The 25,873-nt window shown below is 45.1% G+C and overlaps 1 protein-coding gene across 1 annotated transcript; it reads left to right on the top strand.

The window, feature by feature from the left end:
- On the top strand, nucleotides 1-25,416 carry LOC130371884 (ankyrin repeat and fibronectin type-III domain-containing protein 1-like). The gene is made up of 7 exons (XM_056577753.1): nucleotides 1-268; nucleotides 351-467; nucleotides 1,168-1,298; nucleotides 1,977-2,165; nucleotides 5,480-6,048; nucleotides 11,724-12,058; nucleotides 24,776-25,416. The coding sequence occupies exons 3-7, from the start codon at nucleotides 1,180-1,182 to the stop codon at nucleotides 24,815-24,817; spliced, it is 1,254 nt and encodes a 417-aa protein (XP_056433728.1). The 5' UTR covers nucleotides 1-268; nucleotides 351-467; nucleotides 1,168-1,179; the 3' UTR covers nucleotides 24,818-25,416.
- The last annotated feature ends 457 nt before the right edge of the window (nucleotides 25,417-25,873 follow it).

Here is a 25,873-nt window from a genome sequence, read left to right as displayed (position 1 = left end):
GTCGCCTTATTTTGATGAAGCCTTCAAAGACAGTCGACTCCTAAATCCCAAGCAGATGGGGAGGCCAGAAATAGTGTTTTTCCCCGCTGTCCGGCCAGTGGTGATGTCGAAGGGGAGATGGATAGACTCCTAAATAGTAGATGGAGATCACCCTTTACTTTACTGTCGCCGTGACCGAAGCAGCTTCACTCCGAGTTGATTGGCTGATGAGCTACAACAGAAGTGAACTTCGGCCGCTCCCAGATCTGGAACTGGGCGTCTGTGTGTGGTAAGTAGGCTAAAATACACGCTCTGACTGAAATATGAACCGCATCCGGCCTAGCTGACTTTAGGATGTTTTACATTGCTAGGCAGCAAGGAAGGCAGAGACAAAAAGACACGTACCACGGACTGAACAGATGGGATCCTCCAAACAGATGCCATTGTTCCGAAAAAGTTAGATTGCAAGAAGAAAGATCCAAAAGACGGTAACTACTATCCAGGCAAAACTTTTTCTGTTAAACTCTTAACTAATGGCGCTCGTGCCAAATGCATCGCAACATTGTTACAGAGCGATACGCTTATTCGTAGATTGCAGTGATTGATCATTTGCGCCATTCGCTAACAAAGGTTTACACTGGCCAGTTGACTACACTTTACCGTTACACTTTATAACGTGTTTCTTTGGTTCAATAGCGTAGACCACGTTCAGTCGGGGGTTTCGTTTTACCCGCATGGATTTTGACAGCAGCACACCTTCATGTGCGGTTTTCGTGTTGCGGTGAACACACACACACACACACGCACAAACACTGCCCTGGAAGGAGGTGCCGGTGTCATGACTCAGCAGCGTCCGAGTAGCCGGGACACGTGAAGCGCAACACGCAAACACCCGCTCCCATAGGCTGACCACCTGAGCGAGGTGCAAGAGCAGGCTGCATTGACCCCGCCTTTATTATGCTAAGTAGTTGTCTGCAGTGTAAGAAACAGAGACTTGATTATTAACGTTAAGAGAAAATCGTTGGGAACGATCCTACTTACGCCGTTCTTATAACAGATGTGACATAAGTCGCTTTGAGGTCAACAGGATGTAGGCCTATGTGATTGACCCATACATCCCAGTGTTGATGAAGGCTATAGTTGAAATCACCTCATCACCTGCGGCCCTACCCTCTCATTATGAAACAGCTATGGCTGACGATGTCTGTGGACTCAGATAAGTCCCGCATGCTGCTGTCACCGCGAGACTCGCGGACCACGCCATGTGTCTTTCAACCGGCTGAGGAGAAGGATGACATCCCCGGTGTGGGGGACGATAGGTAGGCCTTACATTTTATAATTTATATTATTGTGTGTGTGTGTGTGTGTGTGTGTGTGTGTGTGTGTGTGTGTGTGTGTGTGTGTGTGTGTGTGTGTGTGTGTGTGTGTGTGTGTGTGTGTGTGTGTGTGTGGGGGGGGGGGGAGATAATGTAAGTATGCCAAAACTCTTATATTAAAAGCACATTACAGATGAATGCTGTGATTGTTTCGACCAGGCATCGAATGTCAGGTGAATTATACCCTGTAGGGCCTCACCTTACAGCTTAATCTGTTATCTAGATGTACTGGTTTTTCAGGGACAGCGGGTTGATTGCAGTGTATTAATGGGGGGCCGAGCTGGGCTGGCTTTCAGGCGGACAAAAAACAACAACCTAATCTCCCAATGTTTTGGCCTTTCAAAAAGGATGACGCACCAAGGCTTACAGCCTCTCTAGAATGTCACAGTTGTTAATTCTATAAAAAATGATATGCAGACCACTGATAGCTGTGTTTGTTTTGTGTGTGGGTGTGTGTGTGCACAAGGGAAGTGCTTGTTCTGGCTCTTTACCAAAAATAAACACTAATTCAAAACACAATAAATAATTAAGTAAGCCATGCTCCCATTTTTTATCTTTCTTCAAACTTGTGTCCTCTGTTGTGTCCTGACTTTTACTCTCGTTCATATTCTTGACCCACAGTGTTCTGGAGATGCTGAGCTACTCCAAGTTCTCTGACCTGGAGACATGGCTGTGCATGCCCTCCACTCTGCTCCCCAGGGCCCTAGAGTCCACCCTGTCGACCTCCTCCTCCTCCTCAAACACATCCGTCCCTTCGAACCCTTGTTTCTCTACCTGCAGCGACACCAGAAGGCGGGCCATGCCGGAAAGGTAATCAGCCAATCACAACAGCCCCCTCCAGCCCCACTAATGCATAAAGTAAAGACAATGACCTTAAGTAGTAGTATCACTGCTGCGTACCCCTGCTACGTACTCCATCATGTGTTCCCAAGGAACTAGCTTAGGAGCAAGGACTCTGAATCAACTCTGCCTCCTGTTGAGTTTAATAAGAAGTTTGGGCCCGGCTTGGAGTAATTGATTAAAACCGGCGATGGCCACCAGATGTCTTTTTAATGAAGTTTTAGAGGATTCTCTCTCTCTCTCTCTCTCTCTCTCCCTCTCCCTCTCACACTCTGCAGTTTTTCCAAATCACTTCCCTCACACCGTTCTACCTGATGCTCTCTTCCCTTTTTAAAAAAGCTCTTACCCTTTCATTCTCTCACCCTCTCTCTCTCTCTCTCACCATCTGCAGTCGCCTCATCGTATAACTAGCCACGTTTTCTCCAGTCAACCTATTATCCTTGCTAATAAAGTTTTTCTGTGTCTGGCACCATGACGATGACCATCGGTATGCTAGGTAGAACAGACCTGCTAGGACTGCAGAGTGACACAGCAGGGGGGGCAGGGGAAACAATAGTTTTGGTTGTTATGCGGTGAGGTGATGAGGAAATAGTAATCATTATGGGCTGGCTGGGTAATGATAACACATAAGCTGATAAAATATCTCCCTCTGGGTTGCAGGTAGACAATGGAAATTACCATAGGCTAAATTCCAGCAGGGTTTAGCTGTGTTTAGTGTGTGTCTGCTCTGCCTAGCACTTTCAATCGTGTGTGTGTGTGTGTGTGTGTGTGTGTGTGTGTGTGTGTGTGTGTGTGTGTGTGTGTGTGTGTGTGTGTGTGTGTGTGTGTGTGTGTGTGTGTGTGTGTGTGTGTGTGTGTGTGTGTGTGTGTGTGTGTGGAGAAACTGAGTGTTGTTTTAGTTGGTAACTTAGAGGCAGGTAGACTGCCTCTGACAAAAGCTTCCCTAACTGATCTTGCTTTGTTGCCACGGCCATGATACATGATGCACACACGCACGCACGCACACACACAGATGATTGGTGGGCACACACACACACACACGTGCGAGCGTAAGGTAAAACCTCGCTGGGCATTGAAACACTTGAGCAGGGCAGCACCTTCGACGGTAGACCTCTACTACGAGTCGGGAACAAGTCCCGAGGAATCTGTAAAAACACGACAACGATATATTTGATCACTTTGCCGCAAGTCGGCCACACCTGTCTGGGGTGAAGGTGGAGTAGAATGCATGGAGCATATAGCAGGTGATATATGACGGCCACATCTTCGGACCATGAGGCTAAGCGAGAGAGAGAGAGGAGAGAGGGACTGCAGGGGTCAGTGGAGCGCCCCTTCTTGTTGAGTTGGAGATGTTGAGCTGGAAGGATGTGCTGGGGTTCTTCTCACTGAGGAAGAGGACGAAGGGCGTTGATCGCGTCCGGGGGTCATGGCGAAGCCGCAGCTACGTCGTCACGGACGCGAGGTAGTGGAGAAACCTTTTGTCGATAAGTAGTATCATAATAATGATACAAATAATAATATTTTTCAGATTCTGCTCCAGATTTTCTATTATTATCATTTCTTTAGACCGTCTCAGTAGGTTATAATAATTTCCTCTTAAAATAATAACAGCAGGACTGTTATTGCAGGACAAATGCCGAGTACAACCAAATGATTTATTTTCAGTTAACACGTAGTGCTATAACAAACACACAACCTCATTAGCATAAGAACTGCCACAAGTTACTGTCTGTAATCCCCTATTCCAGCCGATACGTTAATGTAACTCATTTTGTTTGTGTGTGTGTGTGTGTGTGTGTGTGTGTGTGTGTGTGTGTGTGTGTGTGTGTGTGTGTGTGTGTGTGTGTGTGTGTGTGTGTGTGTGTGTGTGTGTGTGTGTGTGTGTGTGTGTGTGTGTGTGTCTGTCTGTGTCTGTGTGCGCAGGTAAACAAACAAAACAAGCTGATCAGTAAGGCCTTTCACAGGGCTGAGGGCTGAATAGACCTGTAATACCACCACTCATCTTCTGATGACAAACAGCCCAATAGGGCTGTTCTGACAGTTTAGACCGAAGAGAGGATTGGCTGTTTGAAGAGACTTGTGATTCTCTGTTGGAAATCTTGACTAATACTATTATTTAGTTTCCATCTGATTGCATTATAGTTGACCGCCCTTTGTAATGACTGCGATAACAGTTTATCGACGGCATGCCAGGCAAAACAAATGATGTCAGCCGCAGGGGGAGTATGGGAGTCTTGTAATATTTTGTACAAGTTGTTTTCCTTGTGTCTACAGACTTGTGTGTGTGTGTGTGTGTGTGTGTGTGTGTGTGTGTGTGTGTGTGTGTGTGTGTGTGTGTGTGTGTGTGTGTGTGTGTGTGTGTGTGTGTGTGTGTGTGTGTGTGTGTGTGTGTGTGTCAACATGAATATATGAGTTTCTAGTTAAGACCTCCTCTTGGTCTCTGGTGGTAGGTTGTGATGGGCATTTGAGTGGGGGAAAATGCATTTGATTGGTGTTTCATGGGAACATGATCATCAAGTTTGCAGGCCTTCTCATTGTGTTTGTATCAGCCACTGCTGGTTGGTGCCGACATGGAGAGACAGGAAGCTGTCGCGGTTCATACGAAATGCAGTGTTTGTTTTGGAAACACCACATTTTTCCGAAGGCTCCTCGACTAGGCTTTGACAAATACTGGAGTTCTGAGGTGACCTATATATTATTATATTTCTGTATCTGCCATTTAGTGGGCACTTTTATCAAGAGCGCCTTACAATAACGTGAGTGCACACATACCTAAGATCGGGGATCTAACCCACTTAACGCTGGCAGCCTTCTCTTCCAGTGGAGCTGCACATTGACAACTGTCACCCTACCCTATGAGCTATTTAATTTCTCCGTCTTTGTGTCAAAGTGTTTTATCATCAAACCAGTGCAGTACAACATAAGTCATGCTGTACAAAGAAGTTCTGTGTCAAGAGAGGGGTGCGATCATACGTACAAACACAAAACACATTAAAAAAGTAGTAAAGTACGACGTAAGAGAACTACTTTCTTTCCAACTTATTTTTGCATGTGTTTTATGTGTCTGAGAAGTACTTTTCACAAGAGCAACAACTAATACAATAATGAATGGAAAAGTACTGCACAATAAAACAGTTAATCATACACACAGCAATGATAGACATCCAATCATTACCCACATACAGTGTCCAGAGCAAGGCTGACAAAGATTTATCGTCAAGTATTGATTTTCCTTTGTACTTTGGGGGTCATTCTCTTACACACTGGGGTCCCCCTGCCTCCAGGCCTCAGGGGAGCGAGGTGGCGTTCCTCAAAGCGGCGCTCGGGACGGAAACCCCCTTCCTCATGACACCCCTCGGCCCCATCCTCTCCTCCACCCCCTGCTCGGCCGTTGGCACGGCGACGACCTCCACCTCGCCGACGACCTCCACCTCGGGAAAGACCCCTACCTCTGCAATGAGCTCTGTCTCTGCAAAGATCCCCACCTCGGCAAAGACCTCCGCCTCGCTGATGACCTCCACCCCTGCAAAGATCTCCACCTCATCAAAGAACCTCCCCACCTCGTCGAAGACCTCCACCTCGCTGATGACCTCCACCTCGCCAAAGATCTCCACTTCGTCAAAGACCTCCACCTTGCCGAAGACCTCCACCTCCGCCTTGCCGAAGACCTCCACCTTGGGGAGAGCCTCTGCCTTGACCTCCGCCTCGGGGAAGACCTCGACCTCAGCAGAGACTTCCCCCAGCCCCTCCACCTCGCCGGCGGAGCCCGTTCCCTCTCTCCAGGGAGGGGTCAGTGTCAGGAAGCGCCGACGGCTGGGGGCCAGTCCTGGTGGGCTTCGCTGGAATGCAGGAGGTGGGTCTATCTGTCCGTCTCTGCTCCTGTCGGTTGGACCATCTGTTTGTTTCCCTCTAAATTTCTGTGTTTGTCTGCCTCTGTCTTTCTGTCTGTTTCTCTCCGTCTGTCTGTCTGTCTGTCTGTCTGTCTGTCTGTCTGTCTGTCTGTCTGTCTGTCTGTCTGTCTGTCTGTCTGTCTGTCTGTCTGTCTGTCTGTCTGTCTGTCTGTCTGTCTGTCTGTCTGTCTGTCTGTGTGTGTGTTGTCTGTGATCCTGTCTATAGCTCTTTTGTTCCTTTGCCTCTCTCTGTCACATGGTGTCTCATGATTACCATCAACTGTCAATCTCTTACTTTTACTTGCTTACTTTACTTATTTTTTTGTCGTCGTTTGTATCCAATGAATGGCTTATTGGAAGGTCCTTTTGCTATATCTGTATGGATTTCACTGAAACAAATCGATGGAAGTTATGGACCAAAGCTTGGAGACACATATAAAAGTATTCAATATTTGAGTTTGAAGATTCGGCTCTCCAAATGGCAAAACAAGCCTTATCTTTTCAAATAATACAATTTGGCAATGGTCTTCATCAATTGTCAATAAATTCACTTGGTAGATGAACATCAAAAGTTATTGGGAAACAATCTCACTCCCACATGCACACATGCACATACCCAAGTGTACACACATGCGCACACGCACATACCCAAGTGTACACACATGTGCACATTCCCACGTGTAAACACACACGCACCCATACCCAAGTGTGTGCACATGCTCACTAGGGTCCCGTTTGTCTGGACAGAGTTTCACAGTGTTGACATCGTCTCCTCGCCCCACCCTTCTGGAGAATGATAATGCGCTTCCTGTTGGGACCGATTAAACCCACACAGTCATCTCATCTTCCCCCCCATCCTTCATCCCCCAGCATCCTTCTCCCCCTCCTCCCTCCATGAATACAGCTTTGTTTCTCCTCTTCCTCTTTCCTGGTCCTCGTCTAATCTTTCCATTTCTGTAGTGTTGCTGTTGGTGACAAGCTTTTTCTTTTTATAATGGCATACTCTGCTTTGTAGTGTGTACATGAACAGTTGGTCTTGACTTCCAGATTGTTGTAAGGGGTGGAAATACTGATATTATTTTAAGAATAAATCTCAGAGGGATGTGAGGATAGTTCCAGAGAATGGTTGATTGTTTAAGTATTATAGTACTGTTTCTGTGTAATCTTTAAATACACGTTATAATACATATTATGTAATCCGATCCCGTGATTAAGTTCACCCCAACAGTCCTCCAAACATTTTCCTCCCTTGTTTTGATCTTATGCTGTTGTTACTCGCATTAGACGTCAATGCTCAGCAATTCTGACATCCACCGCTAGAGGGGGCTGTGACTTAAGCGGCGAATCGGAGCGGAGGGGATAACGGTGGGAAGGCTGCGTGTTGATCGGTTCAAGAGGTTATCCACGCACCGTGGTTAAAGTGTTCACATTTGCCAGTGTCATGGAAACTGAACCCAATGTTCCGTTCTCTCTTTATCCCTGGTTTGAAGGCAGAAATTCACGATAGCTTTCAAATCATTGAGTGAGAATTTGTTTAGTGTATTGGGTGCAAGAAGAATGAGAAGAATTATGCACTTGAAATTATGTTATTTTTTACATTTATTAAGAGCTTCGAAAACAATATTGCCTAGCTTCCCCTGAACGATTTAGCTGCATTTCAGCACAATTGAACTGTCACCAGAAGGTTCTTAAAATTAATCTTTATTGAGGGGAAGAAAAAAAAGATGTTTAAACCAATTAGCAGTTCAATATAACCTGCGTAAATCACCCAGACTGCCTTGGTGCATGTACATGCTTGCACATATTACTGCTGCACTTTCCCTTCGCCTCAGATTTAATTCCAGATATTGATTTTACCGTAAGGGGTGGGGCGGGGGGGGGGTGGTGGTAATTGGATTCAGACGAGGCTAAACAAACTGATATTTGTGTGTGTGTGTGTGATGCAGATGAGTGCATACCAAAAGGTTGTCTAGCTGTGCTCCGTTTTCCTTTTGCCTTAACCCAGCCATTCATTTTTTTTTATTATTTGTCTTATATTCACTGTTGATCTGCTTCTCTCTCTCTCTCTGTGTCCCTTTGTGTTGTCCTTTCAAAAAGCCACTATGTGTGAAATCCCCCACAGATTTGATCGTCCTTTCTCTTTCACGGCATTGTCTCTTCTTTATTTCCCTCTGAAGATGAAGAAGTGAATTGTCTATGAGCTCTAGCTACGGGGCGCAAGTCAGTTGGAAGTATGATTCATAAAACAGGATATTGTTTTGAAGAGGTTGCATAATGACACATTGTGTCATCTTAGCGTGATGTTTGGAAGCTATTTTCATATCCTTTCTTGCTCTGTTGGTGTGCTTTGAAATGGTGTGTGTGTGTGTGTGTGTGTGTGTGTGTGTGTGTGTGTGTGTGTGTGTGTGTGTGTGTGTGTGTGTGTGTGTGTGTGTGTGTGTGTGTGTGTGTGTGTGTGTGTGTGTGTGTGTGTGTGTGTGTGAAGTCTTATCCCCCACCACACAACGTCATAAATGAACAAAGTGCATTTCCCTGAGGTGCAATAGTATTTGAGCGCAAGACAGAGAGAGAATTGGTAGAAAGAAAGTTGAGGTTATGTATCAACAACTTCTCTCTGTCCGTCTTGTCATTCTATGTTCTGTCCTTGTGGCTCTCGACCTCTTCTTTTACGTTTCACCTGTCTTTCTTTCCTGTGGCATATCTCCCCCCCCCCGACCCCCCCGGTTCTGTGACTGCACTGGTGCAACAGTTGCCATGGAAACCGTCTCCGCAGCTCTCAACCACTGTGTCGACAGGTTTTTTTTTTTTGTTGTTTTCGAGATCTAATACCATGTTGCCAAACACAGTCCCGGCACACAACAGGATGTGACTGATTACAGCTCATGAGTTGTTGTTGTTTTTCCTGCTGTTTTTAATCTTTTGTGTTTTGTGAAACATCCTAGCCTTACGTAAGCCGACCTTTTTTAAGAATATTGATATCCTTCCGTGAAGGTCAGATGTCTAATTATCGTTGTGTAAACCAATGTTAAATGAGTGTTTCAGCTAATGAGCTCCATTTCATTAATTCTGTTGAATCATTTTTTCTATAAACTGTAGTGAAATAACTGCAATGCCGCCCACAACTTCACAGAGGCTGAACTCATCCTTTGATTCAGCTGGAAAATGAAACAATGTAAGCATTCATTTTTATAAACTGAGAAAGAAAATAAGATACATAGGATTTGGTTGCCATAGGCAGCACATATTTAGCATTGCTACTTGATAAATTAATTAAAATTGAACACCAATACACAAAAATATTGTGTAATAGTTTTAGTCAATGTGATGCATCACATTTAATGATAAAACAGTTTATTTCTAACAGCAACATCGGATGATCTAATTCTGGTCATATTGCAACTCGCCATTTAAACAGTTTTACATGATTATAGTCTGTACTCTGTAGTTATGATTGTAGTTATGATTCATAGTCAGTCTCTCAACATATCGAAGCGGGCTATTTATCTGCATAACCTATTTTAATACATTCTCAAGGATCGGCCAACACAAATATCCATTAATTTCTTTATTTTACTTTTGAGCTTCTCGACCTCGCTCATTTCTCCACTTCCCGGGAAGTGAATCTGCACACCCATACTGGTGATTCTGACCCCTTCACTGCCCAACTAGACATAGGTGAAAGTCAGTCCGTTTTACAGAACCTAGCCAATCCAAAAAAGGTCACCCTTTTTCAGCCAGACAAATGCTTTCTATCGAAGGTGAATTCAGATGCGTGTCACGAAGGAGCAGGGGATTTGCTACTTGCTCTAGGATGTCTATTGTTAGACAGGTGGACAAGGAAAATAATACCATACATCTATCCTGGACCTGTGTACACACTGTACAGTAGTTCAATAAGTGCAGAACATGACCTGTATGTCGACAGAGACTTCCTGTCTGATCCTATGGCAATCGTGAGAGCACTCACAATTACCGAAATACCCTATCTTTATTACATGAACTACCACTCTGCTTTGACCCCTAATGTAAGACTGAAATATCCATTTAGATTCCTTTCAAAGAAATCAGTGTAAAGAGTACAAGGTTTCCATATTTGTATCAGTTATACGTTTGATTTGTTTTGCTACATACACAGATGAGTCAGATAATCACAGTGATGTGACATTCAGGAGTTGCTGCTTATTCCAATATTCGGCGGCCAGGATGAATGCTATTGAGGGACTGCAGAGCAATTAGTGTATTAATCCCCACGGCCTCCTATGCATTTTTAATGCATGCAAGCCTGCCGATACCACACGCTGCTGTACCACACACGCAGACACACACACCTGAACCTGATACGTTCCTGACCTGTAGCCACCCATGGTGTCCTGCATGCGCTAGCAGCCTGTACACTCATTCCTGTAAAGAGGATACTGGAGAACGCAAACGCACACAAGCATACACTCACAAATTCACATCTACAGGCAGGCTGGCCTTTTTAATCATGTATAAGTCTCAATGCAAACGCAGGAACCTACAACAACATCAAGTCATCTCGGGATGCACCAGTATGCATAAAGTCAATGATTGAAGAGCATATACTCTTACTATGCACACATGGAGTATGGAGACGTATATCTATAAACACACACGTAGTGTGAAATATAAGTATGATAATGAAATTATTGATAGCCATTTTATTTTTCTGAAATAAAAACAAGAGAAATGTAATAATAAAATCAGTTCGAGCAAAAGTATTTGTTTGAAAGAAGTACAATCTTGTGTGTGAAACTCACAAGTCCATCTGACTTTGTTTGTGGCCTTTGTGTTAGCTCTAGCCCCAATTGCCAATGGTGGAGCTGCTTGATCAGACATTGCAGTCAAAGCGTTAAGTCATCCCTTGGGACCCTCACTCCCACGGCATCAGACCTCGCTCCCAGCGCACCCTATTACTTGTGTGTGTGTGTGTGTGTGTGTGGCTGTTACCACCATCAAAGGACATTGGCTACCCGAGTTTCAACTAAATATTGACCTGTTTTTCTGGTCAATTCAAATGTCGATATCTTCTCTCAGTTCCTTCATAATAAAATCTGTAGAAAGAACTTTTCCACAGTCCACACTTTGGCCTTCAAACAGAATCGTAGGACAGGCCATGTGCAGCTATCCCCTGTGTTTTGAACCATGAATGTTAAGAAAATGCAACTGCAATGTGCCAACGTTTTTTATTATGCTGCACATACCAAAAACATCTAAAACTAGAACACTCAATTCCCTATACATAACAACAACTTGTCTGTCGTTGTGTGTGTGTCACTCTATAGAGTGTGTGTGTGTCCCTAGATGTGTCTGTCGGTTGGTCTGTGTCTGGGTGTGTGTCTTTCATTTCTTTCACAGCTCATTGAGTTAGCTCCCGGCCCACAGGGATGCAGCTCCCCTATTCGTGTGTGTGTGTGTGTGTGTGTGTGTGTGTGTGTGTGTGTGTGTGTGTGTGTGTGTGTGTGTGTGTGTGTGTGTGTGTGTGTGTGTGTGTGTGTGTGTGTGTGTGTGTGTGTGTGTGTGTGTGTGTGTGTGTGTGTGTGTGTGTGTGAGGCATAAGGCTGTCCATTGTCACCTGGACGGTGTATGATAACGGCCAGTGTCTCTGGTTTCTCCTCAGGCTCCGTTCTGCGTGACTTCGGGGCCCTGGAGCTGTCTCCTGTGTCGGGCCCCGGGGCCAATGGGGGGACAGGAAGACCAGTAGCAGCAGCAGCACGAGGAGGAGGAGGAGGAGGAAGTAGAAACCGAGTTGCGAGTGGAGGAGGAGGAGCAGCGTCCACGGCATCATCATCGACGGTGGAACCGGCGGTCCCGGCGAGATCTGAGGATCACGTGGCGCTGCGGAAGGCGGTATCCGTTGACGACCGGCTGCTCAGGCCGCCCGGCTGGGAGCTGCAGCAGGCCGGGTTGCTGGGTCACCTGGAGAAGGGCAGGAAGAAGCTCCGCGGCATCCAGGTGAGTCCGTGCGTGTGTGTGTGTGTGTGTGTGTGTGTGTGTGTGTGTGTGTGTGTGTGTGTGTGTGTGTGTGTGTGTGTGTGTGTGTGTGTGTGTGTGTGTGTGTGTGTGTGTGTGTGTGTGTGTGTGTGTGTGTGTGTGATGGCGGTTAATTTGTGTCATGATGCATTAATGTAAACAGGTAATACGGTTATATGCATTGATACTGAAAGTGTGAATTAAGTGTGTGTATGTGCATTGGGGGGGATTAAGTGTGTTTCAGGGCATACATGTTGCACAATTTGTGACTTATAAGTGTGTGTGTGTGTGTGTGTGTGTCGTTTTTGGCAGCTTCACTGGAAGTCTGTGACGCTAGCCTTGTTGAGAATTTAGATGAGCTCCATTCCTTTTTCTGTAGTCCAATTCTCTTTAGCTGCCCCCAGCCACCCTTCGTAGTGCTCAAATACAGAGGGAACACAACGCACGCCACACACACATGCACACACACACACACACACACACTGCGGTGAGTCAGTTTTGACAGACTATACTTTGGCAGCACTGATGTTAACTTGGAAAAAGATTCGCACCATCTGTGACTGAATGAAGCATCGAGCAACAAGGACACGTTTGGTGTAGACTGACGTTGGTCTCCAGATGTAGCGATCTTTTTTAAACTTTTGGCCCAGAATCAGTTTATTTTTCTCTGAATGATACTTTTGTCCTATCGTTGTTTTGTTATGTCATTTATTATTCTTTAAAGCCTTAGTGTGTAGAATTTAGCAGCAAGGAGGTTACAGATTGCAATCAACTAAATACCCAATCTCATCCCTTCCTTTACAACCACTGCGTAGTATTCTGTTAGTAGGTATTTCTTTTTTGCAAAAAATACATACATTTATTCCTTACATGAGGAATTTGGTTTTGATCCATTGTGATCAAAACCCTTGTTACAGGCTTTATGTATGATTATTATTATTTTTTTAGTTGATAGATAATCGTTATCTATCAAAGAGGCTCTGGGTACCGTATAAGAGTGAAGTCTTACCTATAATTTGAGTGTCATTTGTTGGAAAGGCCATCGCCATCCGTCAGATGTAAGTGAAATTTGCTGTGAGAACATGTCTGGTTGACTGCGCCTGCCTCTGTATGATTCGATTCACTCTGAGAAACGAAGGAAAGAAGTAGAGTGGCATTGGGCATGTTTTGAGTCGATAATTCTGAAGATCGTGCTCACTTTTTTTGCTCTCTGCATTATGATATCGTCATCTGTTGAAATGCTGTGAGCCAGTCAGTACAGACGGGTTATAAACCTTATCCCAGGAGTACATTGATTATATGTCTTGTATGTTCCCCCACATAGTCCGCTATGCCATTATGCCACTAAAACAAGACCCTCATTCAGAGAAAAGAGGAATAAAATACCAACGTTCAGCCCAAAACACATTATTTTAATCTCAGTGTTTGAATCCGACCTGAGCCAGGGGGTTCACTTACACTTTGAGGTAGGGCAGCAGCCGTAGCCGTAGCATCTCCACCACCCAGCTACCGTTTAGCACCAAGATGGAGCCAAGATGGCTGCTCGGTGCGCAAGGCCAGTGGGCTCAGCGGTGGTGGTGGCCTCCTACAGACCAGTACTAGTGTCTAGGAGGCCACCAACGCTGTGATGTGGGTGGTAACTGGCTACGTTGACCTTTCCTGCCCCTCCTGAATAAGTGGGTGGAGTATCGTGCCTTATTTTAGATAAAAGGGTGGGGTCCGTCTGTGGGAAACGTGCATATGTTTGTGGTTTGTCTATTTAGGCAACAGTTCTTGGCTGTGTAACTGTCTCCCCCCCCCCCCCCCCACACACACACACACACATACACACAGGTCTCATGTGGTTTCTGGAGCCATTGCCTGTACAAGGTAGAGGAAAAGTTACACTGGTTCTAAATGTCTGTTTTCTTTTTTTTGTGGTTATTTTTGCATCGTGTGTTTCGGTCGTGTCTTAACATAAACCAGCCTGCTGCTGTGGTGGTTGGAAGCTGTGTGTGTGTGTGTGTGTGTGTGTGTGTGTGTGTGTGTGTGTGTGTGTGTGTGTGTGTGTGTGTGTGTGTGTGTGTGTGTGTGTGTGTGTGTGTGTGTGTGTGTGTGTGTGTGTGTGTGTGTGTCTCATGTCATCGAGGGTCCATGGTGAATTCTCTTCTAGAGAGCTTGTTAACCTCAATATACCTTCTATTAGTGTCCTTTTGTTAGTGCATTTCTTTCCAATTTTTGGGTTTGTGTGAGGCACAAGAAGACTGCTTGTCACAAGAATGTTTCCACTGCCATAGATATGAGGGGGTCATCCCCAGGTCATCATGTTCTGCTATGTTAAGAAGCTAAAGAGCTGCGCAATTATATCATCATCATCATTTCTGCATTTGAAGGGTCAATGCCAGAATGAAGCAAGTTCCTTCAGAAAAAATCCTTATTGGTGATAACTAAAGGTTCTTTTCATATTAGTTTCGTGCATATTGACGTCCATTCTTAGCCATTGACTTAGACATTTTAATAAAATGTCACTTGCGTAAATGTGTTCAATTTTGTGTTAAATAACCACAAAAAATGTATTGACTTATTGGTTTCAAATTTTCAAATAAATGGCTATACCAATTATAAGTGTCAATTAATTGTCACATTGGGAATTATTAGGTTATTTCCACACACATATCATATTCCACCACAAACCTCAGTGTTACTGGGAAATTTCATTTTAACTTGGAACAATACAAATCCTATGACTGCTCCTACTTAAATCATGGTTATGGCTCCTTCTCTTTCCCCTTCTGTCTTATTTTAAATAATCTATGATTTAGTGCTGTCACATTTTTGGAATATCTCAGAGAAACGTCTTCTAGAGCGGCACAAAATCACTCTCACTGTTTCTTCCTATTTTTAAATGTGCCCGAAACAATAGTGACTCATGAATGAGGTTGTTAAAAGTAATCGTTATCCCACTGCTTTTATTTTGAAGCATAAAAAAAAAGAAAAAAAAAAAAGAGCTGTAATTATTATAGCTTGGACGATAAAAGTAATACCTTTCCTTTTTCTTACGAAAATAAAGAAACCCCTCATTATCAAACCAAGTGTTGACTGTTAAAGTTTGACAATCTAGTTGACCCTGAATGGAGTGTGATTTTTATTGAAAATCAAGGACGGCCCCAGGCACATTCTTACCATATATTTTTCTATTTAGTATTATTTCTTCCTTGGGAGGCTGCCATGGCGTGAGATGACACTTTATAGCGGAGCTGTCCAGGTAAATAATAGATCTCAGAGCACCAGAGAAGGTCCGGGCGTCAGCACAGTGACAGAAATATTCTCTCCCTCCCTCTTCCATCCATCCCTCCCTCTTCCATCCATCCATTTGCCAATAGAAAATCCTTCCTCTTGCCTGCTGGGTATTTGCCTTTGGCGTTGTAAGAAAACGAAGAGTTTTCTTTCACCAAGTTATTTCTGGAAAGTTGGATGGTGCATCGGGCAGGGGGGGGTGTGTGTGTGTGTGTGTGTGTGTGTGTGTGTGTGTGTGTGTGTGTGTGTGTGTGTGTGTGTGTGTGTGTGTGTGTGTGTGTGTGTGTGTGTGTGTGTGTGTTGGGTGTTGGGTGTTGGGTGTGTGCTGGGTGTAGCAGCAGCAGGTGGTGGCCAGGTTGAAAGGGGGAGGTGGATGGGAGTGGGGCGGGTGCTGCATTATGTAGGAGGGACTGCTGGTTCCTGTTCTCTGGTCCTCTCGTTAGAGCGCTGGCCCCATGGGGCCCCCATGGGGCCACGGGCTGTTTCTGCAGTAAAGTGAGTCAAATACTTTTCTTTCAGGGAATCGTGCGTCTCCTGTTTTGTGAGGCTGTTTTGAGTTTTTTTATATCGAAATGTTATATTTATTCGCTGCCTTTTCTCCTCTCTTTCTCTTCTCCTTCTGTCTACTACCCTCTGCTCCATTTCCTCCTCCTTCTCTCTTCTCTCAAAGGCGTATTTATTTATTTTTATTCACACGTAATGATTTCCAATAACTGCTCCGACAGCAGCCATGGTCCAGACACCCAGACCATATTTTATTTTTAATCCATTTTTGATTTGCTTTTATGGACAGAACAGTTGATGCTCATTTGTTTTGCGCGTTGGATGTCCCAACTCGACGGTGTAGTTGTAGTGCTGTTTCTCCCCTCCAGATGGCCCTACAAACAGAGCGACTGCAGGGTGCATGTCTGGATACTTTGAAGTATCCAAACATGTGTTTTAGCTTTATCATTTCAACATGGCCATTGACCCCAATTTAAAGAGCACAGCTGTATCGATATCTTAATAAATCAATGCAATCGGTCTGAATGTTTTCATGACTTTCTGAAGGGTTTGCACACATCTCTGAGAGTCTGACCGTGTTCCCCTGTGCTGGACCACTCGATGAATGTAGTGGCTACAATCCGAGTCAGAGGACGTAGTTAAGACAAACGTTTCTGAAAGGCAGAAGGAAAGTAGGTTTGAAGTTAAAGGGAATTAAACATATAAGACCCCTGTTCAGAATCAAACCCGTCTCTCCATCAGGTGTACTGCCAACTAGCCGGTGTGCTCACCAGCTCAGTGTTGAGCCACCAAGCCCCCCCCCCCCCCCCCCCCATGCTCCCTGTTATAAAACAAGCTCTCCCTTCCGAAAGTCAACTGCAGCTACCTGGTGAAAGCCCCCCCCCCCCCCCCCCCCCCCCCCCGCCCACTCCGTAGTGCGGTGTGTCCCCCAGGGGCTGACGTCTCCATCGGGGCTGACAAAATGCTGTGTGGCCCGTGAAGGCCTTAAGGGGGCATGCTTGACTTTCACAAAAAGAGTGTATTTTAGGAGTCCCTCGTCAGACCGCTAGCCACTCTTCCCCTGTTCCGAGGCCTCCGGGAGAGCGAAGGCAAGGTGCTTATACTCGAGGTCTCTCTACCTTAGGATGGAGCTGTCAATCGTTTGGTTTAAGCATGTGAAGCAGCACCAACTCAATCCTCTGTCTAGCGAACCTGATATTTCATTGTTTTCATTACACTGGGATAAAGAAGGAGCTGGACGGAGCTTTTTACTGATTTTAGAAATATCTCAAATGTTAACATATTTTTGGTTAGATATTCCAGATATTTTGTACTTGCTAGGTCGTATAATATATATATGAATTTATTTCTGATGATATCATTTGTGTATTGAATATATTTAAATATATATGTTATGAAGGTAATTGAGGCAAACAAACCTGCACATGTCCTCTTACACATTGTGTGCGTACTGTTTACCTCCGGCTATACCACCAGATTTGTCTTCATATCACCTTGCTGTCTTTGAGTTTATTTATGTTCACACACACGCACGCACGCACGCACGCACGCACGCACGCACGCACGCACGCATCTATTACTCTGAAACCTCCGTGGGTTTAGCCCAGCGAGAAATATTGGCGCTATAAATTCAGACTGCCATCTTATTAAGCCTAATCCTTCAGAACAACATGTGTGTACACACACACACACACACACACACACACACACACACACACACACACACACACACACACACACACACACACACACCATTTCAAAGCACACCAACAGAGCAAGAAAGGATATGAAAATAGCTCCCAAACATCACGCTAAGATGACGTTGGATTTCGCTTGCCCGAACTCTTCGATTCCCTCCTCCCTCTTCTCCCCTTCCATCCTTCACTTTGTGTCTCTCATTTCTGCATTTAAAAAGCGCATACTTGCCTTGATGCCCTTTTCTCCAGCTCTAGTGAAAGTATGAGTGGTCTGTGAAGTTACCTGTGGAACTTGTGGAATAAGGGGTGAACCTTGTCTAATGCCCACTGATTATATTAAGCTTATTCACACTCTCAATCTATTGTTACAGCCGATTCAACGTTCGAAAAAACCCTTTTGATGAACCAAACAGAATTTAGTTTCAATCAGCCAGATGCAGATTTTTAAATTGATTCTCACCATTACCTATTTGTGGTCATTGCTTAGGCTACTCGGGCTATACTGTTCATTAGTCATGGCCGCCCCCCAGCCCACCATGAATCACACCCACAACCAGTCAACACGTGAGCATGATCCCGGACGCACCCACAACCAGTCAACACATCCTCCCAACCAGTCGCTCAGTCAGCCAATCACCTGACAACTGGGGCCGGGACTCCTGACCGAACCCAACCTATACTATTAATAATGCCCTCCTCCGGACCAGCTGACCGCCAGGAACCAATCATCAATTCATCATGTCTGGCATTTGAGTTAGTGCCAGCGTTCCAGGGAGCGTTTCATCACTGAGCCATTCAGTCCGTCAGTACGCTTTGTTAGCCACACCTATTCATTCTCATGCGTCACTCACCACTGCTAGTCTTTGAGCCGTACAGCTAGCCAGCCAGCCGTCCGGCCACTGAGTGCCGCGGAGGGTGCCAGCGCTGGGGGTCTCTGCCAGAAGGGACGGGGGGGGGGGGAGGCCATGAATGCTAGCATTGCTGGGCCTAATTAGCCCACGGGAGGGGGTTGGGTTGGTGGTGGTGGGTAGGGGGGGGGGGGGGGGTTGAGGCCCTTCCAACCGCAGTACAGTGCAGCTACTGACCGATATCAAAATAAAACCTTGTTCAATTAGCAAAGTGAGAAATCGGTGGGGGGGGGGGGTATTGTGTGTGTGTGTGTGTGTGTGTGTGTGTGTGTGTGTGTGTGTGTGTGTGTGTGTGTGTGTGTGTGTGTGTGTGTGTGTGTGTGTGTGTGTGTGTGTGTGTGTGTGTGTGTGTGTGTGTGTGTGTTGTTCGTGAGCCTAGATGCCTGAGAGTGCTTAACCAGTTAGCAGCCTGCCATTTGACGGGTCAGTTCTATTATGACAGATGGAGGTTGAGTGAGAGTAGCTCCTGGTCGGGCTTTGACCAGGAGCAACTGGTTACAATTACAATTACAATTAGGGCATTTTGCAGACGCTTTTATCCAAAGCGACTCACATCGGTTAACTGACACATCATCGGGTTACATCGGGTACCGAGAAAAGCGCTATATAAAACCTATGTAGTATTATTATTATCATCATCATCATCATTTTCTTCCTCTTCCTCCTCATCAAGTAAACTGGTGTCATTCAAAACTTGGCCAAATTTAATTAGACCAAATCAATCCTGCCCATTGGTCTCCTTACTTTATGGCACACAGTGTATATGTGTGTGTCTGTGAGACAGCTCTAAGAGTAGTTACTCTATGATGACAGACCCTTTCTTAGGTCCCAGGGCCATCCTGGTCATTAATGTGAATGGGTATAAACTATTCTCTGGTTGTTGATTTTCAAAATCTGTCTCTCTTCTGCTCTCTCTTTACAATTCTCCAATCTATTAAGTCAACGGTAAAAAAAATGATTTGCAATCATAAAAAGGTTTGCACAGCGGAAGAGGAATATGGATTTTTCTCTCCATGACGACGGGGTCTGCAGTGATGTGTGGCCTTTGAGAGATAGAGGTGAACCGTCAAACGACGTCCAGCCAGCTCATCACTCTCAGGCATCCAGGCTCATGAGCAACGGACACACACAGCCTGTGGCCACAGACAGACAGACAGATAGACAGACAGAGCCCATCCAACCTTGCTTGGCGCTGTATCATCGAGACGGGGACGACAAAGGTTAGCCCCTCCTTCGCAGCCAATTGAAGGGTTATAAGGAGTGGGGGTAAAGTGTCTTCCCTTCACGGCCCATCCTCAGAGCGTGCACCTGCCCAGCGAGGGCTGGTGGTGGGCAGAGGGCGGGCCGACGGACCTCCAGCATCAAAGCTGGAGGACGGAGCCCTCAGAGGGCAGCCATGCAGAACATGCTCAGACACTTGACATTCAGCCAAAAATCAATGGGGAGGGAGAGGAAGGGGAGGGGGCGGGGGGGGGGAGTTAAAAAGGGATGGAGTGCATCAGGGAGAAGGTGTGAGTAAAGTGTTTTGGAAAGACAGCAGAGGGGGAGAGGAATAGCACTGTTCACGCCGCAAGTCTGAGTGCTCGATTCAGATTTATTGCTCAAAAGTTGTGTCATTAACCCGCATACGCAAACTCACAATATCAAAGATGACACACGCAGCAGGCTGTTCTACGAGGCAGAGTCTGAGTTTCGCTTTCATTTTTTAATTGGATGTGCAGTGGAAGAGAGCATGATCATAAGAAGTTGAAAAAGATGGCTCTTTGTGGATCCCTCCGGTAGGACAGCGTGTGTGGATGTGGAGTCGTAGCCAGGTGTGGGCGGATCATGCTGTGCATGTCTTCACGGAAACGGTTTGAATCCAAAATGCCAGCATGTCAAGGGCTACTTTGAATGACAATACTACCCTTAATGACTATGTTCACCTCCTCTCCACTGACCACCTCAATCGCAGATGTCTTCTGTGTTTGTATTCAGAGAGGGACTCCGGCCAGAGCAGAATTTGGACGAATGCTGATCTAGACTGAGGTTCATGCTGAGGTGTCACATGGCAAAAATGTGACCTGGCCTGTACCTTATTCAGGAAGAAAGTGGCCATGTAAAAGTGGCCCAATTTAGAATTGAAAAGATGTGCTGTTCACACTGCACTGGATATCAGATTTGAGTCGCATATTGTCCAAAAAATTTATGAAAGGATTTGGGCTTATTTGCTTGTAGCGAGACCTGCAACGAGGCCTTGGAGAATGAAACAAGAGAAGGAGATGGAGAAACAAAGGCAACAAGAGAGTGAAAGAGGAAGCGGGAATTCAGACCCAAACCGCTTTATATAACAGAATTAGAGTGAGAGAGAGAGAGAGAGAGTTAAAAGATGATGGAGAAGAATAGAAGAGATGCAGTCGTTACGTCATCTAGTACACAAAGACAATACAGCGGTTTTGATAGCGATGAATAAAGGAGGATGTAGCGCAGAGCAAAGAATGGATTGTCGATCTCGGGGTCATAATCACAAATGGAGAGGGCAAGGTGCTTCTATACAGGATCAAACTGGAGGATGACATAACCATGAAGTGTGTCCATGTAGGAAACTCTTGTAGAATCTGATATTTGAAGAAAAATAGCCAGCCGCCTTACGATTAAATGAGTACAGATAGCACCATCATCGTTTGTTATTCATCAGCCGGTTTTATCAAAGTGAAACACGGAGAATTCAAATGAATCTCATTAAGGAGGCTGCGAGCGCCTGATTGGCTGCGTGCCTCAGGAGTGCTCGTCAGCCTAACGAGTCCTCACAACACTCCATTCCAAAATCAGCTTGCACAGATGCTCATCATTAATTAGCGCCCCCTCCGAGACTGGGGGGAAAACGGGAATCGAACACCGTCTCGGTACAGCCTTTACAAGCGCGGACACCTCTGAACCTGGATAATGTACGGTTTCCATCATGTAGCGTCCGTTTCTTTAACTTGTGTGTGTGTATAAGGATAAATGTGGAGATTATATCGTGTTAATTCTTCATTTTATTTTTGATGCAGCCATATCGTTGCCTTTTTGGTGTCCTTTATATTGAATTGTCATTGAGATAATTCATTGTCATGTGCAAGAGATGATCTGAGGACACACTCAAGGGTTAATGAGTGTTATGTTTGAAACTCGCTGACGTGTTGTAGATGGAGCCATTCAATGAAATCCCACCAGGCGTGACCTGCTGTTGTTTGAATGGTGTCGGGTCGGCTGCTATTTAGATTATTACATTATGGTTATGAAGTAATGTTTGAAAGGCACTAGGCAGTGGCAGAGTGTATTAAATGTAAAAAGCTAGATGACGTTCATAATTCAACATTTTGCCAGAAACGTTCAACACTAGATGTTTGAAGTGTTCCATATGGCTTGGTTTGAAAACTTTAAACCCAGGTCTATATTAGGCTTGAGTTAAAAGTTGTATAATAAATAAATAAAAATATCATTCTTGTGTCTAAGTCTAAGGATTTTAATAAACTTGATCAAATAAGTTGTTGAGGCAATTTTGACCGAAATCTAGGTTAATAACAACCGTAGATGGAACACAATGAACACACACACACACACACACACACACACACACACGCATGCACACATGGTACGTTGCCCTCACACACCTAGGTTCCGACTCGTTGAGGATCAATCGGCCCTGGGAACAGCCCAGCGTGCTTCCAGAGGAACATCTCCGGTCCTTAATCTCTTCAACGCCTCTGTGGTGCCATAGTGCTCACGACTCACCAGTCACGACCGTCCTCCCCCCCCCCCCCCCCCCCCCTTTAGCCTGACACATTCATTTATGTAATGCTCCTCCTGTGCCCTTATGTGTGTGAGTGTGTGCTGTCGGCTCAGTGTGTTCGTTTTTGTGTGTTTGTGTGTTTTACTTTTTGTGTGCGTGTGTACTGGTGAACAGCAGTTCAAAAGTGCTTAACAAAGCGGAGAAATGGAGGTCATGTTTGATGCTGAGGCATGTCCGTGAACACGGATAGGCATCATGATGCAGTTGTATTCATTATCATTTTATTCAGATCTGACAGTGTTGAATGTTCAGCTGTGAAGGATCCCGCCTCTATGAATGTTTAGTCACAACACTTCTATCATCAACGTGGAGCCCCGCCAAATACAGCCTCGTCTCCGGAGTGTCAACCATTCCAGAACAACGTGACGACCACATCATGACCACAGCATAGTGTGTGTGTGTGTGTATGTGTGTGTGTGTGTGTGTGTGTGTGTGTCTGTTCCTTTGTCACAAATAGCCTGCTGTTTTTGTGTGGCGTATGTGTGCGTATTTGTGCGTGTGTGGGTGTGTGTGTGTGTTGCACGCAGGCAGGCGCTCTCCATCCCAGTGACTTCCTTGCACAGCTGCCCGCTGGTTGGCTAATGCTCTCAGCTGGGCGGGGCATCTGTCTCTCCCAGAGCCGCTGTTGGCTGTCTCTGCATGCTGCTCCTGCCTGCATGAGTCCACTCCCTCCTGGGAGGAACGCCATCAGAGACAGCAGAGATGAGGGGTCGTATTCCAGTACAGGGACATGGGGCAGAGTCGTGATGCACTGGTTCATTACAGGACTTTGTTGAATACTCGATTCTGATGGGGTCTATTATGGCTTTCAGCGGTCGTTGTTGTTCCTAGATAGCGTGCTGCTGCTATGAACAACAGGCCTATGTTATGACGCTGTTTTTGATCATAGACACTGGAGGACCTGGGTTCTATCTTAAGAAGAAAGCTAGCAAGCGAGTTTGTGTTGCTCTAGCTCCAACCCTGGAACTGAATTGACAGAAAAAAATTGTCGGAAGAAATAACATTTGTCAATCGATAACATCATTTTCTGTCGTTATGTTTTGTACAATATTTTTTTTTTATTGCTTTAGTAAGTAGCCACGTCATAATAAGAATCTGGGTCCATCTTGGTTCATTCCACAAACATGAAAAACTTGATTTATTATAACTGTTACCAAAGGTCACTTCCCATAACACCTGGAGAGTCTTTCCCCGAGGCGCTGCCAATCAAAGTTCATTTCAATATTCTAAAATATTTCAAAACACGGGAGGCCTTTACTCATCACAACTTTTAATCTTGACATCATTTGAGACATTTCTGGCCCCAACACCCCTGGTAAGAGTCACTGGGTCCGACCCCCCCCCCCCCCCCCCCCCCCACACACCCTGTGCTAAACTAGAGCTGACTCCCAGTCCACCATCTGATTTCACTTTGGATTGAAGATTTGTCTAAATATTTTGCTAACTTTTTAATAAAGGACAACAGGAATAAAAATATATAATTATGTGTAACAGCTAAGATTTTTTTTTTTTTCTGTTTTACTATTTAACAGCTTGTTTCAAGGTTTATACTCTTTAGAAAATGTGGAGGCATCGCACAACTCATGTTCTGCTCCTGAAAAAATGACTTTTGAAAAGTGTAATGACATACACCATTTGGCCTGTGGCGTTATCTGATTGGTGTTGTTGGTGTTCAAATATTGACACTAGCTAGATGGGACTCTGACACTCAGCCAATGCGGACGTGAACACCAATCGAACTCTCCCGAGGTGGATGGTTATTAGCCATGTGCATGGCGGACTGCTACCCTGAGCAGGGATTTTCTTTAGCATGGGACTTGCACACGGCCTTAAAAATGTTTTGGAATAAATGTCCCGAAGCTTATTTAAAGTTAGCTATCGACATAGCTATATCTCTAACACGGTCTTAAGTACGCTCTCGTACCATTGTTTTGTTACCATTTCTGTTTAGTTTTGACTCTACAGCCTTTGAGCTAACTTTACAATGCGCTCTGAAAATTTGGTGCAGGTTCAACGGAAAGAAAACACTCCATATGCTGTTCGCACCGACAAAATCCATGTAGGCTTGAACTCAAGCAAAAGTTGTGTGTTTAATTGAACAGCTCATGGCTCTGTATCTCCCAGGTGATGGAGAAGGAAACATAAGGCAGGCAGGGTGGCAGGTAAAAGTATCTATTCAGCACTCCCACGACGGCGGCGCTCTTTTATGTAGTTGTAGTTCCATTTCAAATAACGATGAAGAAAGGTTGTTTATTTAGGGTTTTCTCACTCATCATATAATGGATTCAATGCAGTGAGTGCGGGTTGGTTGGATGAATGGATGTTTGAATGGGTGTTCATTCCCTTATCCTAACCCTGGATTTGTCTTATGTAACACAGTCATACAGGTTTCTTGAATAGTTGAACATTTGCATAATTATGTTCTGTTCTCTCTCCTTCTGTCTGTCTGTCTGTCTGTCTGTCTGTCTGTCTGTCTGTCTGTCTGTCTGTCTGTCTGCAGAGTCTAGGGACGACCGGCCGCTACGAGACAAAGAAGAAGTAAGTACCGTGACCTTTTACCACCTCGCTTTGTTTGTCCCAGTCCGATAAAAACAAATGTCAAACACTGATTATTGATCACCAAAATAAAACATTCTTCTATTCATTTTATTTGATTCAGTATGCATGGGGGTTTATTTTTTTCCATCACATTTCAGAGCTTTTTTACATTTTGTTTATAGTGCCGGCACTTTCCAGAATCAATGGCCTTCTCTTCGCCTCCTTTAGGGTGTTTTATTCATTCAGCGGTCAGTGAAAAGTGAAAAAGTGGGAAACCCTGAATAAGCCTATTGATATTTGAAAGGGTTTGAGCCACGCAATCGACCAAATAATGAGGCACCATTGATTTAAACAATATTTAACACGTATTATACAATATGATTTGTGTATATAAAATATGTATGATCCACAATCAATGGAAGATTCGTCTGGTCGGACGAATCAGAATCGACCATGCAAGATCTTAGTCGAGGCAGCCCCTAGTGAGTACTAACGTTACATATGGTTGGAAAAGCCACACGCACGCACGCACGCACGCACACACATCAAAGACACTAACTGGCCCATGGCAGACATCAAGAATGATGGCCTCACCTGGTAAAGTGTTGCCATGGCAATAAAGGGAAAGGAAATAAAGTCAGGTGTATAGAGAGAGAGAGAGAGAGACGAGAGAGAGAGAGAGAGAGAGAGAGAGAGAGAGAGAGAGAGAGAGAGAGAGAGAGAGAGAGAGAGAGAGAGAGAGAGAGAGAGAGAGAGAGAGAGAGAGAGAGAGAGAGAGAGAGAGAGAGAGAGAGAGAGAGAGAGAGAGAGAGGGAGGTTATGATTGGCAGAGGTCATATTCTGAGAGAGAAGAGGGCAGAAATCATAGGAATCATAAGCAGCAATGGCAATCCAGGCTTACATATTGGGTTCTCAATCTCTGGTTCACGCCCCCATGCCACTGCCACCAGATGACCTTTTAATGGCCGCCAGATAGAGTGTTTCTTCAACCTTAGAGAGCACAGAGCTTATTACGGATGCATCCTTTCAGGTAACAAATGCTTTCCATCCCCCCAAACCA

This window comes from Gadus chalcogrammus, chromosome 18, assembly GCF_026213295.1.
Source record: "Gadus chalcogrammus isolate NIFS_2021 chromosome 18, NIFS_Gcha_1.0, whole genome shotgun sequence".
NCBI classification, from domain to species: Eukaryota; Metazoa; Chordata; class Actinopteri; order Gadiformes; family Gadidae; genus Gadus; species Gadus chalcogrammus.
This window is presented reverse-complemented; position numbering and strand designations above follow the sequence as displayed.